At 42.1% G+C, this 14868-nt stretch overlaps 1 protein-coding gene across 1 annotated transcript in view; it reads right to left on the bottom strand.

Annotated features, from left to right (window-relative positions):
- Nucleotides 1-14868, bottom strand: part of LOC130076449 (transmembrane O-methyltransferase homolog) — a 43886-nt gene that overhangs the window by 11921 nt on the left and 17097 nt on the right. Inside the window, exon 3 of the mRNA XM_056241526.1 lies at nucleotides 2678-2951. Within this exon, the coding sequence (XP_056097501.1) occupies nucleotides 2678-2933 (256 nt within the window). The 5' untranslated portion in view covers nucleotides 2934-2951. The remainder of the gene's footprint in view (nucleotides 1-2677; nucleotides 2952-14868) is intronic.

Below are 14868 nucleotides of genomic sequence, written 5' to 3'. Positions count from 1 at the left end.
TTATGTATTAACCTTATAAAAGTCTGTCTAATTTTAGCAAATGTAACATTATGCTGGTCCTAATAAAGTTAAACCGTTATTAACGTTAGCCCTGAATGTGAAACATGCATCAGCCATCATAACATTAACGTTAAATACCTGTGGTTGACTAACATTAATTTAATAACGTTAGCTGTTAACTTAACGTTACATCTTACAAGTTACTGTTGCCTCTTGCAAACACGTAACAGTAGGGGGGTGAAGGTTATTATATAACCGTTATTGTTGAACACCGTCATTAGAACTCTATAACCGCCAAAACCGTTATTAAAATATTTTTTACAAACATTTTTTATCATAGAGAATGTTTAAATACTATTATCAGCTTACGAGGGAAACAGAGGTGGAGAGTTAGTGGTGCTTCGGAGGTGCTGGAGATGATTCGGGAGAGGTCTGTGCACCTTTACCGATCAGAGCGCGCGCTGACACGGAGTAAAGCCTTGTTTATACTCGACGCGTCCGTTTCTTTTACTGTCTATGGTCCGCGCGCACCTTGCAAAAATGACGCGTTGGGTGCGCAAGACCCCATTTCGCTTGGCTGTGTGGACGGGGTTTTTTGTAACAGTGCGCACGGCGCCGCATCCGAGGATGAACGACTTCATTGCAAAGTTTTTTTTTGTTAAGGTTTTGTTTACTGTGCAATGAACGTGCTTTGTTTTAAATAAATCACACAAAGTTGTTTTTTTTCTTAAGGAGTTGTTTACTGTGTGTGATTCATTTAATGGAAAGCACATTCACTTCTAGTCGTCTTGCTGTTAATTTTAAATAAACGTAGAGCAAGTAGCTAATCAGTGTCTGCTCGTTTATTCCAACTAAGTTGTCCTATACAGACGAACGTCGCAACGCATACAGTTCAATTTTCATTCAAGCTCCAAACTGCAATTATTGTTAAGGGGCAACCTAATGGCTCTGCTCTGGCGATTTTTACAAGCATGATACATCTTATCTATTTTTCAGGACAATGCCTGGTGAGAGCCACTACAGAGGATCATAGCCATCGTTGGAATTTTGAAAGGACGTGGGTGAATATCAATCTGCCAAATGAACTTTTTTAGCATGCACATTCACATCTGTATATTAATACTGATTATATATTAACTTTGTTTGTTACTGGAAAGAACTTAGCTTCTGAACTAAGAACAAAGAACTTTTTGACTGAAGGACTTGACCGTGTTTTAAGCCTATGTGCATTTTAAAGTAAACCCCATGCCGTAATGGAAAAAGTATGTACATATATTGGACAGCTGCTTGTAATTGCTATCAAATATGGTTTACATAAAATAAACATGTGTATTTTTACATATATTGGAGAAATGCTTGTAATTACTGTCTATTAATGTTTCTATAAAGTATACCTCATACATTGATGTTAAAAGTATATAGAAGGTAAAGCCCCATACATTAAAGGTACAAATATGTAGAAATATTGGAGAGTTGCCTGTAATTATTGTCAAATAATGTTTATATAAAGTAAACCCCCTTATTTAAATGGTAAACATGTAGAAATATTGGAGAGTTGCTTGTTATTACTTTCAAATAATCTTTATATAAAGTATCACACTGTATTTAAATGGTACAAATATGTAGAAATATTGGAGAGTTGCTTGTTATTACTGTCAAATAATGTTTATATAAAGTAAACCTGCATACATTAATGGTAAAAGCTTGTACATTTATTGGAGATGTATCTGTAATTACTGTCAAATAATGTTTTAATAAAGCAATGACTGTTAAAAATATGTTTCTGAAACTTTATCACAAGATCTTGTTTTATTTGTACAGGATAAAACCAATATTTAACAGGAAATTTACTGTAAATAGATTGAATAATGACATAAAATAAAAGTTTAAATCGATCAATATACTGGTATTAGGCTTTAAATTAGGGTATCTGAAGGTAATTATACAACATTTTCTGTGTGTTTTACATAGAAACGTCTTTACTTTGACAAGGAGTTCTTGTAGATGGATTGGATTATCCTAAAAATACACCAAATAATACTGTATTAAAACAGAAGTCTTTGTTTTAAATATGTAATTTTAAGGTATTTCTGGAATATTTGTACGTTTTTATACATTCGTTTAACATTCAACAGACATTTTTTTATGAGATTTTTTTTTCTTCTACAGCAGTTTGACTGTAAAAATACAGAAAATATTTACGGTAAATATCCGTTTTCAAAAAACAACATTTTTCTGTAAAATAATTTAAGTTTTTTTTTACTGTAATTGGACGGTAAGTGGTTGGCAACTTTGCTGCCAGACTTTTTACCGTTATTTTACAAAAAAATTTTTTACAGTGTAGCGTATTTAGTATTACCTGATTATATAAAGCATTTTATATAACATCCACTATGTAGACATACTCTAACATTCACAACCAAGAATATGCATGGAAACTAAGCTGCAGAAACAGTCAATTATAACTGATCATTTACATAAAGAAGTCTTAAAGGTACATTAGAAATGCAGTGTTTGAGGGTCAGATATTGTTCATAGAAGACAAAAATGAAATGCTACAAAAGTGAAGAAAGAGGATGACATTTTTTAACAATGAAAAGAACATCCATTAAGTGTGATTAGTAAAAGTCTTTCAGGAGGCACACACACATCAGGATAACAGACTCTAGTTCCTGACCTTTCTGAGGGCCGATGTTGAAGGAGGCGTGTGTGCTGGAATAGAGGTCGAAGGTCAGCAGAACACTCTGAGCCTGTCCGTGGGTGCAGTTGGAGAAGACATAGGCGTGAGTGGAGCTGACACACACCTTCCTGTGAGAACGCCTGAGTGTGCCAGAATACAGCTGACGGCACAGAGCCAACAGAGGTGAGCGGAAAACAGCCGTCATCAAGACCACAGCCGAGAGCAGAGGAACCGAGAACACCAGCAGAGACATCACTGGACATCAGTGAACCTAAGAGACATCAGTGAACATCAGTGAACCTAAGAGACATCAGTGAACATCAGTGAACCTAAGAGACATCAGTGAACATCAGTGAACCTAAGAGACACCAGTGAACATCAGTGAACCTAAGAGACACCAGTGAACATCAGTGAACCTAAGAGACATCAGTGAACATCAGTGAACCTAAGAGACACCAGTGAACATCAGTGAACCTAAGAGACACCAGTGAACATCAGTGAACCTAAGAGACATCAGTGAACCTAAGAGACACCAGTGAACATCAGTGAACCTAAGAGACACCAGTGAACATCAGTGAACCTAAGAGACACCAGTGAACATCAGTGAACCTAAGAGACATCAGTGAACATCAGTGAACCTAAGAGACATCAGTGAACATCAGTGAACCTAAGAGACACCAGTGAACATCAGTGAACCTAAGAGACACCAGTGAACATCAGTGAACCTAAGAGACATCAGTGAACCTAAGAGACACCAGTGAACATCAGTGAACCTAAGAGACACCAGTGAACATCAGTGAACCTAAGAGACATCAGTGAACATCAGTGAACCTAAGAGACACCAGTGAACATCAGTGAACCTAAGAGACACCAGTGAACATCAGTGAACATCAGTGAACCTAAGAGACACCAGTGAACATCAGTGAACCTAAGAGACACCAGTGAACATCAGTGAACCTAAGAGACATCAGTGAACATCAGTGAACCTAAGAGACACCAGTGAACATCAGTGAACCTAAGAGACATCAGTGAACATCAGTGAACCTAAGAGACACCAGTGAACATCAGTGAACCTAAGAGACACCAGTGAACATCAGTGAACCTAAGAGACACCAGTGAACATCAGTGAACCTAAGAGACATCAGTGAACATCAGTGAACCTAAGAGACACCAGTGAACATCAGTGAACCTAAGAGACACCAGTGAACATCAGTGAACCTAAGAGACATCAGTGAACATCAGTGAACCCTAAGAGACACCAGTGAACATCAGTGAACCTAAGAGACACCAGTGAACATCAGTGAACCTAAGAGACATCAGTGAACATCAGTGAACCTAAGAGACACCAGTGAACATCAGTGAACCTAAGAGACACCAGTGAACATCAGTGAACCTAAGAGACACCAGTGAACATCAGTGAACCTAAGAGACATCAGTGAACATCAGTGAACCTAAGAGACACCAGTGAACATCAGTGAACCTAAGAGACACCAGTGAACATCAGTGAACCTAAGAGACACCAGTGAACATCAGTGAACCTAAGAGACACCAGTGAACATCAGTGAACCTAAGAGACACCAGTGAACATCAGTGAACCTAAGAGACACCAGTGAACATCAGTGAACCTAAGAGACATCAGTGAACATCAGTGAACCTAAGAGACATCAGTGAACATCAGTGAACCTAAGAGACACCAGTGAACATCAGTGAACCTAAGAGACACCAGTGAACATCAGTGAACCTAAGAGACATCAGTGAACCTAAGAGACACCAGTGAACATCAGTGAACCTAAGAGACACCAGTGAACATCAGTGAACCTAAGAGACATCAGTGAACATCAGTGAACCTAAGAGACACCAGTGAACATCAGTGAACCTAAGAGACACCAGTGAACATCAGTGAACATCAGTGAACCTAAGAGACACCAGTGAACATCAGTGAACCTAAGAGACACCAGTGAACATCAGTGAACCTAAGAGACATCAGTGAACATCAGTGAACCTAAGAGACACCAGTGAACATCAGTGAACCTAAGAGACATCAGTGAACATCAGTGAACCTAAGAGACACCAGTGAACATCAGTGAACCTAAGAGACACCAGTGAACATCAGTGAACCTAAGAGACACCAGTGAACATCAGTGAACCTAAGAGACATCAGTGAACATCAGTGAACCTAAGAGACACCAGTGAACATCAGTGAACCTAAGAGACACCAGTGAACATCAGTGAACCTAAGAGACATCAGTGAACATCAGTGAACCCTAAGAGACACCAGTGAACATCAGTGAACCTAAGAGACACCAGTGAACATCAGTGAACCTAAGAGACATCAGTGAACATCAGTGAACCTAAGAGACACCAGTGAACATCAGTGAACCTAAGAGACACCAGTGAACATCAGTGAACCTAAGAGACACCAGTGAACATCAGTGAACCTAAGAGACATCAGTGAACATCAGTGAACCTAAGAGACACCAGTGAACATCAGTGAACCTAAGAGACACCAGTGAACATCAGTGAACCTAAGAGACACCAGTGAACATCAGTGAACCTAAGAGACACCAGTGAACATCAGTGAACCTAAGAGACATCAGTGAACATCAGTGAACCTAAGAGACATCAGTGAACATCAGTGAACCCTAAGAGACACCAGTGAACATCAGTGAACCTAAGAGACATCAGTGAACATCAGTGAACCTAAGAGACACCAGTGAACATCAGTGAACCTAAGAGACATCAGTGAACCCTAAGAGACACCAGTGAACATCAGTGAACCTAAGAGACATCAGTGAACCTAAGAGACATCAGTGAACATCAGTGAACCTAAGAGACACCAGTGAACATCAGTGAACCTAAGAGACACCAGTGAACATCAGTGAACCTAAGAGACACCAGTGAACGAACCCTAAGAGACATCAGTGAACCTAAGAGACACCAGTGAACATCAGTGAACCTAAGAGACACCAGTGAACATCAGTGAACCTAAGAGACACCAGTGAACATCAGTGAACCTAAGAGACACCAGTGAACATCAGTGAACCTAAGAGACACCAGTGAACATCAGTGAACCTAAGAGACACCAGTGAACATCAGTGAACCTAAGAGACATCAGTGAACCTAAGAGACACCAGTGAACATCAGTGAACCTAAGAGACACCAGTGAACATCAGTGAACCTAAGAGACACCAGTGAACATCAGTGAACCTAAGAGACATCAGTGAACATCAGTGAACCTAAGAGACATCAGTGAACCTAAGAGACACCAGTGAACCCTAAGAGACACCAGTGAACCCTAAGAGATATCAGTGAACATCAGTGAACCTAAGAGACATCAGTGAACCTAAGAGACACCAGTGAACATCAGTGAACCTAAGAGACATCAGTGAACCTAAGAGACACCAGTGAACATCAGTGAACCTAAGAGACATCAGTGAACCTAAGAGACACCAGTGAACATCAGTGAACCTAAGAGACACCAGTGAACATCAGTGAACCTAAGAGACATCAGTGAACATCAGTGAACCTAAGAGACATCAGTGAACCTAAGAGACATCAGTGAACCCTAAGAGACACCAGTGAACCCTAAGAGACATCAGTGAACATCAGTGAACCTAAGAGACATCAGTGAACCTAAGAGACACCAGTGAACATCAGTGAACCTAAGAGACATCAGTGAACATCAGTGAACCTAAGAGACATCAGTGAACCTAAGAGACATCAGTGAACCCTAAGAGACATCAGTGAACATCAGTGAACCTAAGAGACATCAGTGAACCTAAGAGACACCAGTGAACATCAGTGAACCTAAGAGACATCAGTGAACATCAGTGAACCTAAGAGACACCAGTGAACATCAGTGAACCTAAGAGACATCAGTGAACATCAGTGAACCTAAGAGACACCAGTGAACATCAGTGAACCTAAGAGACACCAGTGAACATCAGTGAACCTAAGAGACATCAGTGAACATCAGTGAACCTAAGAGACATCAGTGAACATCAGTGAACCTAAGAGACATCAGTGAACATCAGTGAACCTAAGAGACATCAGTGAACCCTAAGAGACATCAGTGAACATCAGTGAACCTAAGAGACATCAGTGAACCTAAGAGACACCAGTGAACATCAGTGAACCTAAGAGACATCAGTGAACATCAGTGAACCTAAGAGACACCAGTGAACATCAGTGAACCTAAGAGACATCAGTGAACATCAGTGAACCTAAGAGACACCAGTGAACATCAGTGAACCTAAGAGACACCAGTGAACATCAGTGAACCTAAGAGACATCAGTGAACATCAGTGAACCTAAGAGACACCAGTGAACATCAGTGAACCTAAGAGACATCAGTGAACATCAGTGAACCTAAGAGACACCAGTGAACATCAGTGAACCCTAAGAGACACCAGTGAACATCAGTGAACCTAAGAGACATCAGTGAACATCAGTGAACCTAAGAGACATCAGTGAACATCAGTGAACCCTAAGAGACATCAGTGAACCCTAAGAGACATCAGTGAACCCTAAGAGACATCAGTGAACCCTAAGAGACATCAGTGAACCCTAAGAGACATCAGTGAACATCAGTGAACCCTAAGAGACATCAGTGAACATCAGTGAACCCTAAGAGACATCAGTGAACCCTAAGAGACATCAGTGAACCCTAAGAGACATCAGTGAACCTAAGAGACATCAGTGAACATCAGTGAACCCTAAGAGACATCAGTGAACATCAGTGAACCTAAGAGACACCAGTGAACATCAGTGAACCTAAGAGACACCAGTGAACATCAGTGAACCTAAGAGACATCAGTGAACATCAGTGAACCTAAGAGACATCAGTGAACATCAGTGAACCTAAGAGACACCAGTGAACATCAGTGAACCTAAGAGACACCAGTGAACATCAGTGAACCTAAGAGACACCAGTGAACATCAGTGAACCTAAGAGACATCAGTGAACATCAGTGAACCTAAGAGACATCAGTGAACATCAGTGAACCTAAGAGACATCAGTGAACCTAAGAGACATCAGTGAACCCTAAGAGACATCAGTGAACCTAAGAGACACCAGTGAACATCAGTGAACCTAAGAGACATCAGTGAACATCAGTGAACCTAAGAGACACCAGTGAACATCAGTGAACCTAAGAGACATCAGTGAACCTAAGAGACATCAGTGAACCCTAAGAGACATCAGTGAACCTAAGAGACACCAGTGAACATCAGTGAACCTAAGAGACATCAGTGAACATCAGTGAACCTAAGAGACACCAGTGAACATCAGTGAACCTAAGAGACACCAGTGAACATCAGTGAACCTAAGAGACATCAGTGAACATCAGTGAACCTAAGAGACACCAGTGAACATCAGTGAACCTAAGAGACACCAGTGAACATCAGTGAACCTAAGAGACACCAGTGAACATCAGTGAACCTAAGAGACATCAGTGAACATCAGTGAACCCTAAGAGACATCAGTGAACATCAGTGAACCCTAAGAGACATCAGTGAACCCTAAGAGACATCAGTGAACCCTAAGAGACATCAGTGAACATCAGTGAACCCTAAGAGACATCAGTGAACATCAGTGAACCCTAAGAGACATCAGTGAACCCTAAGAGACATCAGTGAACCCTAAGAGACATCAGTGAACCTAAGAGACATCAGTGAACCCTAAGAGACATCAGTGAACCTAAGAGACATCAGTGAACCTAAGAGACATCAGTGAACCCTAAGAGACATCAGTGAACCTAAGAGACATCAGTGAACCTAAGAGACATCAGTGAACCTAAGAGACATCAGTGAACATCAGTGAACCCTAAGAGACATCAGTGAACATCAGTGAACCTAAGAGACACCAGTGAACATCAGTGAACCTAAGAGACACCAGTGAACATCAGTGAACCTAAGAGACATCAGTGAACATCAGTGAACCTAAGAGACATCAGTGAACATCAGTGAACCTAAGAGACACCAGTGAACATCAGTGAACCTAAGAGACACCAGTGAACATCAGTGAACCTAAGAGACACCAGTGAACATCAGTGAACCTAAGAGACATCAGTGAACATCAGTGAACCTAAGAGACATCAGTGAACATCAGTGAACCTAAGAGACATCAGTGAACATCACTGAACCTAAGAGACACCAGTGAACATCAGTGAACCTAAGAGACATCAGTGAACCCTAAGAGACATCAGTGAACATCAGTGAACCTAAGAGACATCAGTGAACCTAAGAGACACCAGTGAACATCAGTGAACCTAAGAGACATCAGTGAACATCAGTGAACCTAAGAGACATCAGTGAACATCAGTGAACCTAAGAGACACCAGTGAACATCAGTGAACCTAAGAGACACCAGTGAACATCAGTGAACCTAAGAGACACCAGTGAACATCAGTGAACCTAAGAGACATCAGTGAACATCAGTGAACCTAAGAGACATCAGTGAACATCAGTGAACCTAAGAGACATCAGTGAACCCTAAGAGACACCAGTGAACATCAGTGAACCTAAGAGACACCAGTGAACATCAGTGAACCTAAGAGACATCAGTGAACATCAGTGAACCTAAGAGACACCAGTGAACATCAGTGAACCTAAGAGACATCAGTGAACATCAGTGAACCTAAGAGACATCAGTGAACATCAGTGAACCTAAGAGACACCAGTGAACATAAGTGAACCTAAGAGACACCAGTGAACATCAGTGAACCTAAGAGACATCAGTGAACATCAGTGAACCTAAGAGACATCAGTGAACATCAGTGAACCTAAGAGACACCAGTGAACATCAGTGAACCTAAGAGACACCAGTGAACATCAGTGAACCTAAGAGACACCAGTGAACATAAGTGAACCTAAGAGACACCAGTGAACATCAGTGAACCTAAGAGACATCAGTGAACATCAGTGAACCTAAGAGACATCAGTGAACCTAAGAGACATCAGTGAACCTAAGAGACATCAGTGAACATCAGTGAACCTAAGAGACATCAGTGAACATCAGTGAACCCTAAGAGACACCAGTGAACATCAGTGAACCTAAGAGACACCAGTGAACATCAGTGAACCTAAGAGACATCAGTGAACATCAGTGAACCTAAGAGACACCAGTGAACATCAGTGAACCTAAGAGACATCAGTGAACATCAGTGAACCTAAGAGACACCAGTGAACATCAGTGAACCTAAGAGACATCAGTGAACCCTAAGAGACACCAGTGAACATCAGTGAACCTAAGAGACATCAGTGAACCTAAGAGACATCAGTGAACATCAGTGAACCCTTAAGGTGATGATACACAGGGCAACTTTTTGACCAATGTTGCTGGGCAATCTTGCCGAGCGATTGTTGCTTGGGCACTTTCCCATTGAAAATGGACAAGAAATTTCTATCTGGATAATTTAGATCGGTCGTGGGCCCTGTGTCTCATCTGGTTGCCCGTTGACGGCAACATTGCCCAGCAACATTGCTCAAAAAGTTGCCCTGTGTATCATCACCTTAAGAGACATCAGTGAACCCTAAGAGACATCAGTGAACATCAGTGAACCCTAATGGTGCGTTCACACCGGACGCGAATAGCGCGTCAGGCGCGAGTGATTTCAATGTTAAGTCAATGCAAAGACGCGTTACGCGCGTAAAAAATTCCTGCGGCGCGAATGAGGCGTAGAGCGCGGCGCGGTAGACGCGAATACGCCTCATTCGCGCGTCAAGTTCGCGCGAATGGCGCGAATTGAGCGTCTGGCGCGTTAAGCGCGTTACGCGCGAATGATTTAGTTAGTGCTATTTGTGCATTCACGCGTTTGACGCGAATTCGCGTCTGCCGCCCGAGTTGAAAAATCTGAACTTCTGCGTCAATTCGCGCCGCGTTAACCAATCAGGAGCCTAGCTGCTTGCTGCTGTCACGTGGTGAAGTATCTGGATGCTTCAATAAATTATTTTGTAATATATGACTGTGGTTCTAATGCACAACAAAGCAAATATTTTATCACATAAAACTTGATTTCAATATATGAGACATATTCATTTTGCATTGAATGCTATTTATTCCATATCTAGATTATATGAAATATTATTATAATGTAAAGACAACCAACATATAAGTTCGTGTCTGGACAGTGATGTGTGAGAGAGAGAGAAAAATCACAGGACAGATTAATCACTTTTGGAGGCTGGCTTCATTTATTATCAAAACAAAAATAAATGACAGATTAGGTGGATGCGGGCGAGGGTGAACCCACGCGCCGGGCTGTAGAGCGCGGGCTCGACAGGCATAGCTAGACCACTCGAGGCCGAGGGCTTATACGGCCTACGCTGTCCTCATCAGCGTCCTCACCATTAGGTCCACCAAACCTAGCTCCTGGAGCAAATTGTGAAACTCCTGAAACCCTCCGGAGGTTCTGGTGGACCCGAGTACAGCGACGATGTCCCCTACGGAGCTGCTTCTGCTCTCCAGAGCATATACGAGCGGTGACTCTCTCGAATAATGCTAATGCTCGATAAACATCTAAAAAGATGGCCGCCAACGGGTTTCGAAACTTTCGCCTCCGGATTTCGCCTCTGACGCGCGTAAATTTCGCTTCAAACTTTTGTTTTTACGCGCGTCAATTTCGCCATTGACACGCGAATTAACACAAAGTGGTCAAGCGTCAAACTAGACGCGGTAGACGCGAATTTGACGCGCTATTCGCGTCCGGTGTGAACGCACAGTAAGAGACATCAGTGAACCCTAAAAGTAGGGCTGCACGATGTATCATTTTAACATCGATATCGCGATGTGCGCATCCACGATAGTCACATCGCAGATATGTACGATGTCAAGTATGGATCGTAGTTGATGGTGATTCATGATCAGTAGGCAACGTGCCAGCAGCTCTCCGGCCCGTAACGCTTGTGATTCGTGGATTAATTGCAAAGTTCAACCATCATAGTGTGAGAGTTTATCAATTTGCAAGTCCTGTCAGTTTAAACATAAAGCGCAAGAAGACTGGAACTTGCGCGCTGTTTTCTGTCAGCCTCTAAAGCGTATTTTTGTCCCGCCAAAGTTTGACCGGTGACTGATGTAAAGACTGACTGCTGCGCTTGTTTAACTGAGAGAGCGAGCAGAGAGAGTGAAAGCCCCGGTCGCGCGCGCGCACTCTCACCGTCTTCAAACTGTCTTTCTCGCTCTCCCTCCATCGCGCATATTAATGAATTGAGTTGAGTTGACTCAGTGATGGATTTCATCCAGTGATGTAATGTTTTCTGTGTTGACAAATCTTGTGCGATGTGGTCCGTTAATGACACGTCCGATTCGCGAACTAATGACTCATTTGAACCGATTCACTTTAATGAATGGTTAAAACAACTGATCTGTCCAACACTGAACTCAAGAGACATAAATCAGAAACACTTTACAATAAGGTTCCATTTATTAAAGTCTAGTTAAAGTCATTCTAGAATGATTCATTCTTTCCAAATAGAGCTATTTAAGTAATCTGGTGAAATTGTTTTTATATCGCAATATATATCGCAGAAAAATAAAATATCGCAATGTGATTTTTTACCAATATCGTGCAGCCCTACCTAAAAGAGACATCAGTGAACATCAGTGAACCTAAGAGACATCAGTGAACATCAGTGAACCTAAGAGACATCAGTGAACATCAGTGAACCCTAAGACACATCAGTGAACATCAGTGAACCCTAAGAGACATCAGTGAACCTAAGAGACATCAGTGAACCCTAAGAGACATCAGTGAACATCACTGAACCTAAGAGACATCAGTGAACATCAGTGAACCTAAGAGACACCAGTGAACATCAGTGAACCTAAGAGACATCAGTGAACATCAGTGAACCTAAGAGACACCAGTGAACATCAGTGAACCTAAGAGACATCAGTGAACATCAGTGAACCCTAAGAGACACCAGTGAACATCAGTGAACCTAAGAGACACCAGTGAACATCAGTGAACCTAAGAGACACCAGTGAACATCAGTGAACCTAAGAGACACCAGTGAACATCAGTGAACCTAAGAGACATCAGTGAACATCAGTGAACCTAAGAGACACCAGTGAACATCAGTGAACCTAAGAGACATCAGTGAACCTAAGAGACATCAGTGAACATCAGTGAACCTAAGAGACACCAGTGAACATCAGTGAACCTAAGAGACACCAGTGAACATCAGTGAACCTAAGAGACATCAGTGAACATCAGTGAACCTAAGAGACACCAGTGAACATCAGTGAACCTAAGAGACACCAGTGAACATCAGTGAACCTAAGAGACATCAGTGAACATCAGTGAACCTAAGAGACATCAGTGAACATCAGTGAACCTAAGAGACATCAGTGAACATCAGTGAACCCTAAGACACATCAGTGAACATCAGTGAACCCTAAGAGACATCAGTGAACCTAAGAGACATCAGTGAACCCTAAGAGACATCAGTGAACCCTAAGAGACATCAGTGAACCCTAAGAGACATCAGTGAACCTAAGAGACATCAGTGAACCCTAAGAGACATCAGTGAACATCACTGAACCTAAGAGACATCAGTGAACATCAGTGAACCTAAGAGACACCAGTGAACATCAGTGAACCCTAAGAGACATCAGTGAACCCTAAGAGACATCAGTGAACATCAGTGAACCCTAAGAGACATCAGTGAACCCTAAGAGACATCAGTGAACCCTAAGAGACATCAGTGAACATCACTGAACCTAAGAGACATCAGTGAACATCAGTGAACCTAAGAGACACCAGTGAACATCAGTGAACCTAAGAGACATCAGTGAACATCAGTGAACCTAAGAGACATCAGTGAACATCAGTGAACCTAAGAGACACCAGTGAACATCAGTGAACCTAAGAGACACCAGTGAACATCAGTGAATCCTAAGAGACAACAGTGAACATCAGTGAATCCTAAGAGACAACAGTGAACCCTAAGAGACAGTGAACCCTAAGAGACACCAGTGAACCCTAAGAAACATCAGTGAACCCTAAGAAACATCAGTGAACCCTAAGAGACATCAGTGAACCCTAAGAGACACCAGTGAACCCTAAGAGACATCAGTGAACCCTAAGAGACATCAGTGAACATCAGTGAACCCTAAGAGACATCAGTGAACATCAGTGAACCCTAAGAGACATCAGTGAACATCAGTGAACCCTAAGAGACATCAGTGAACATCAGTGAACCCTAAGAGACACCAGTGAACATCAGTGAACCCTAAGAGACATCAGTGAACCCTAAGACACATCAGTGAACCCTAAGAGACATCAGTGAACCCTAAGACACATCAGTGAACATCAGTGAACCCTAAGACACATCAGTGAACATCAGTGAACCCTAAGAGACATCAGTGAACATCAGTGAACCTAAGAGACATCAGTGAACATCAGTGAACCCTAAGAGACATCAGTGAACATCAGTGAACCCTAAGAGACATCAGTGAACATCAGTGAACCTAAGAGACATCAGTGAACATCAGTGAACCCTAAGAGACATCAGTGAACCTAAGAGACACCAGTGAACATCAGTGAACCTAAGAGACATCAGTGAACATCAGTGAACCCTAAGAGACATCAGTGAACATCAGTGAACCTAAGAGACACCAGTGAACATCAGTGAACCTAAGAGACATCAGTGAACATCAGTGAACCCTAAGAGACATCAGTGAACATCAGTGAACCTAAGAGACACCAGTGAACATCAGTGAACCTAAGAGACATCAGTGAACATCAGTGAACCCTAAGAGACACCAGTGAACATCAGTGAACCTAAGAGACACCAGTGAACATCAGTGAACCTAAGAGACACCAGTGAACCCTAAGAGACACCAGTGAACCCTAAGAGACATCAGTGAACCCTAAGAGACATCAGTGAACCCTAAGAGACATCAGTGAACCCTAAGAGACATCAGTGAACCCTAAGAGACATCAGTGAACATCAGTGAACCTAAGAGACACCAGTGAACCCTAAGAGACACCAGTGAACCCTAAGAGACATCAGTGAACCCTAAGAGACACCAGTGAACCCTAAGAGACACCAGTGAACCCTAAGAGACATCAGTGAACCCTAAGAGACATCAGTGAACCAGAGGCACTCGGGGAAACGTTAAAGTCATGATGAAATGGAAGAAGCCACAGATCTTTTCTTTCTTAAATGACTTTAGCTTATTCACC

Source organism: Rhinichthys klamathensis, unplaced genomic scaffold (genome assembly GCF_029890125.1).
Source record: "Rhinichthys klamathensis goyatoka isolate OS25496 unplaced genomic scaffold, OSU_Roscu_1.1 h1tg000652l_1, whole genome shotgun sequence".
In the NCBI taxonomy this organism is placed as follows: domain Eukaryota; kingdom Metazoa; phylum Chordata; class Actinopteri; order Cypriniformes; family Leuciscidae; genus Rhinichthys; species Rhinichthys klamathensis.
Note: the sequence above shows the minus strand (reverse complement) of the source record. Positions and strands in the feature narration are given on the sequence as shown.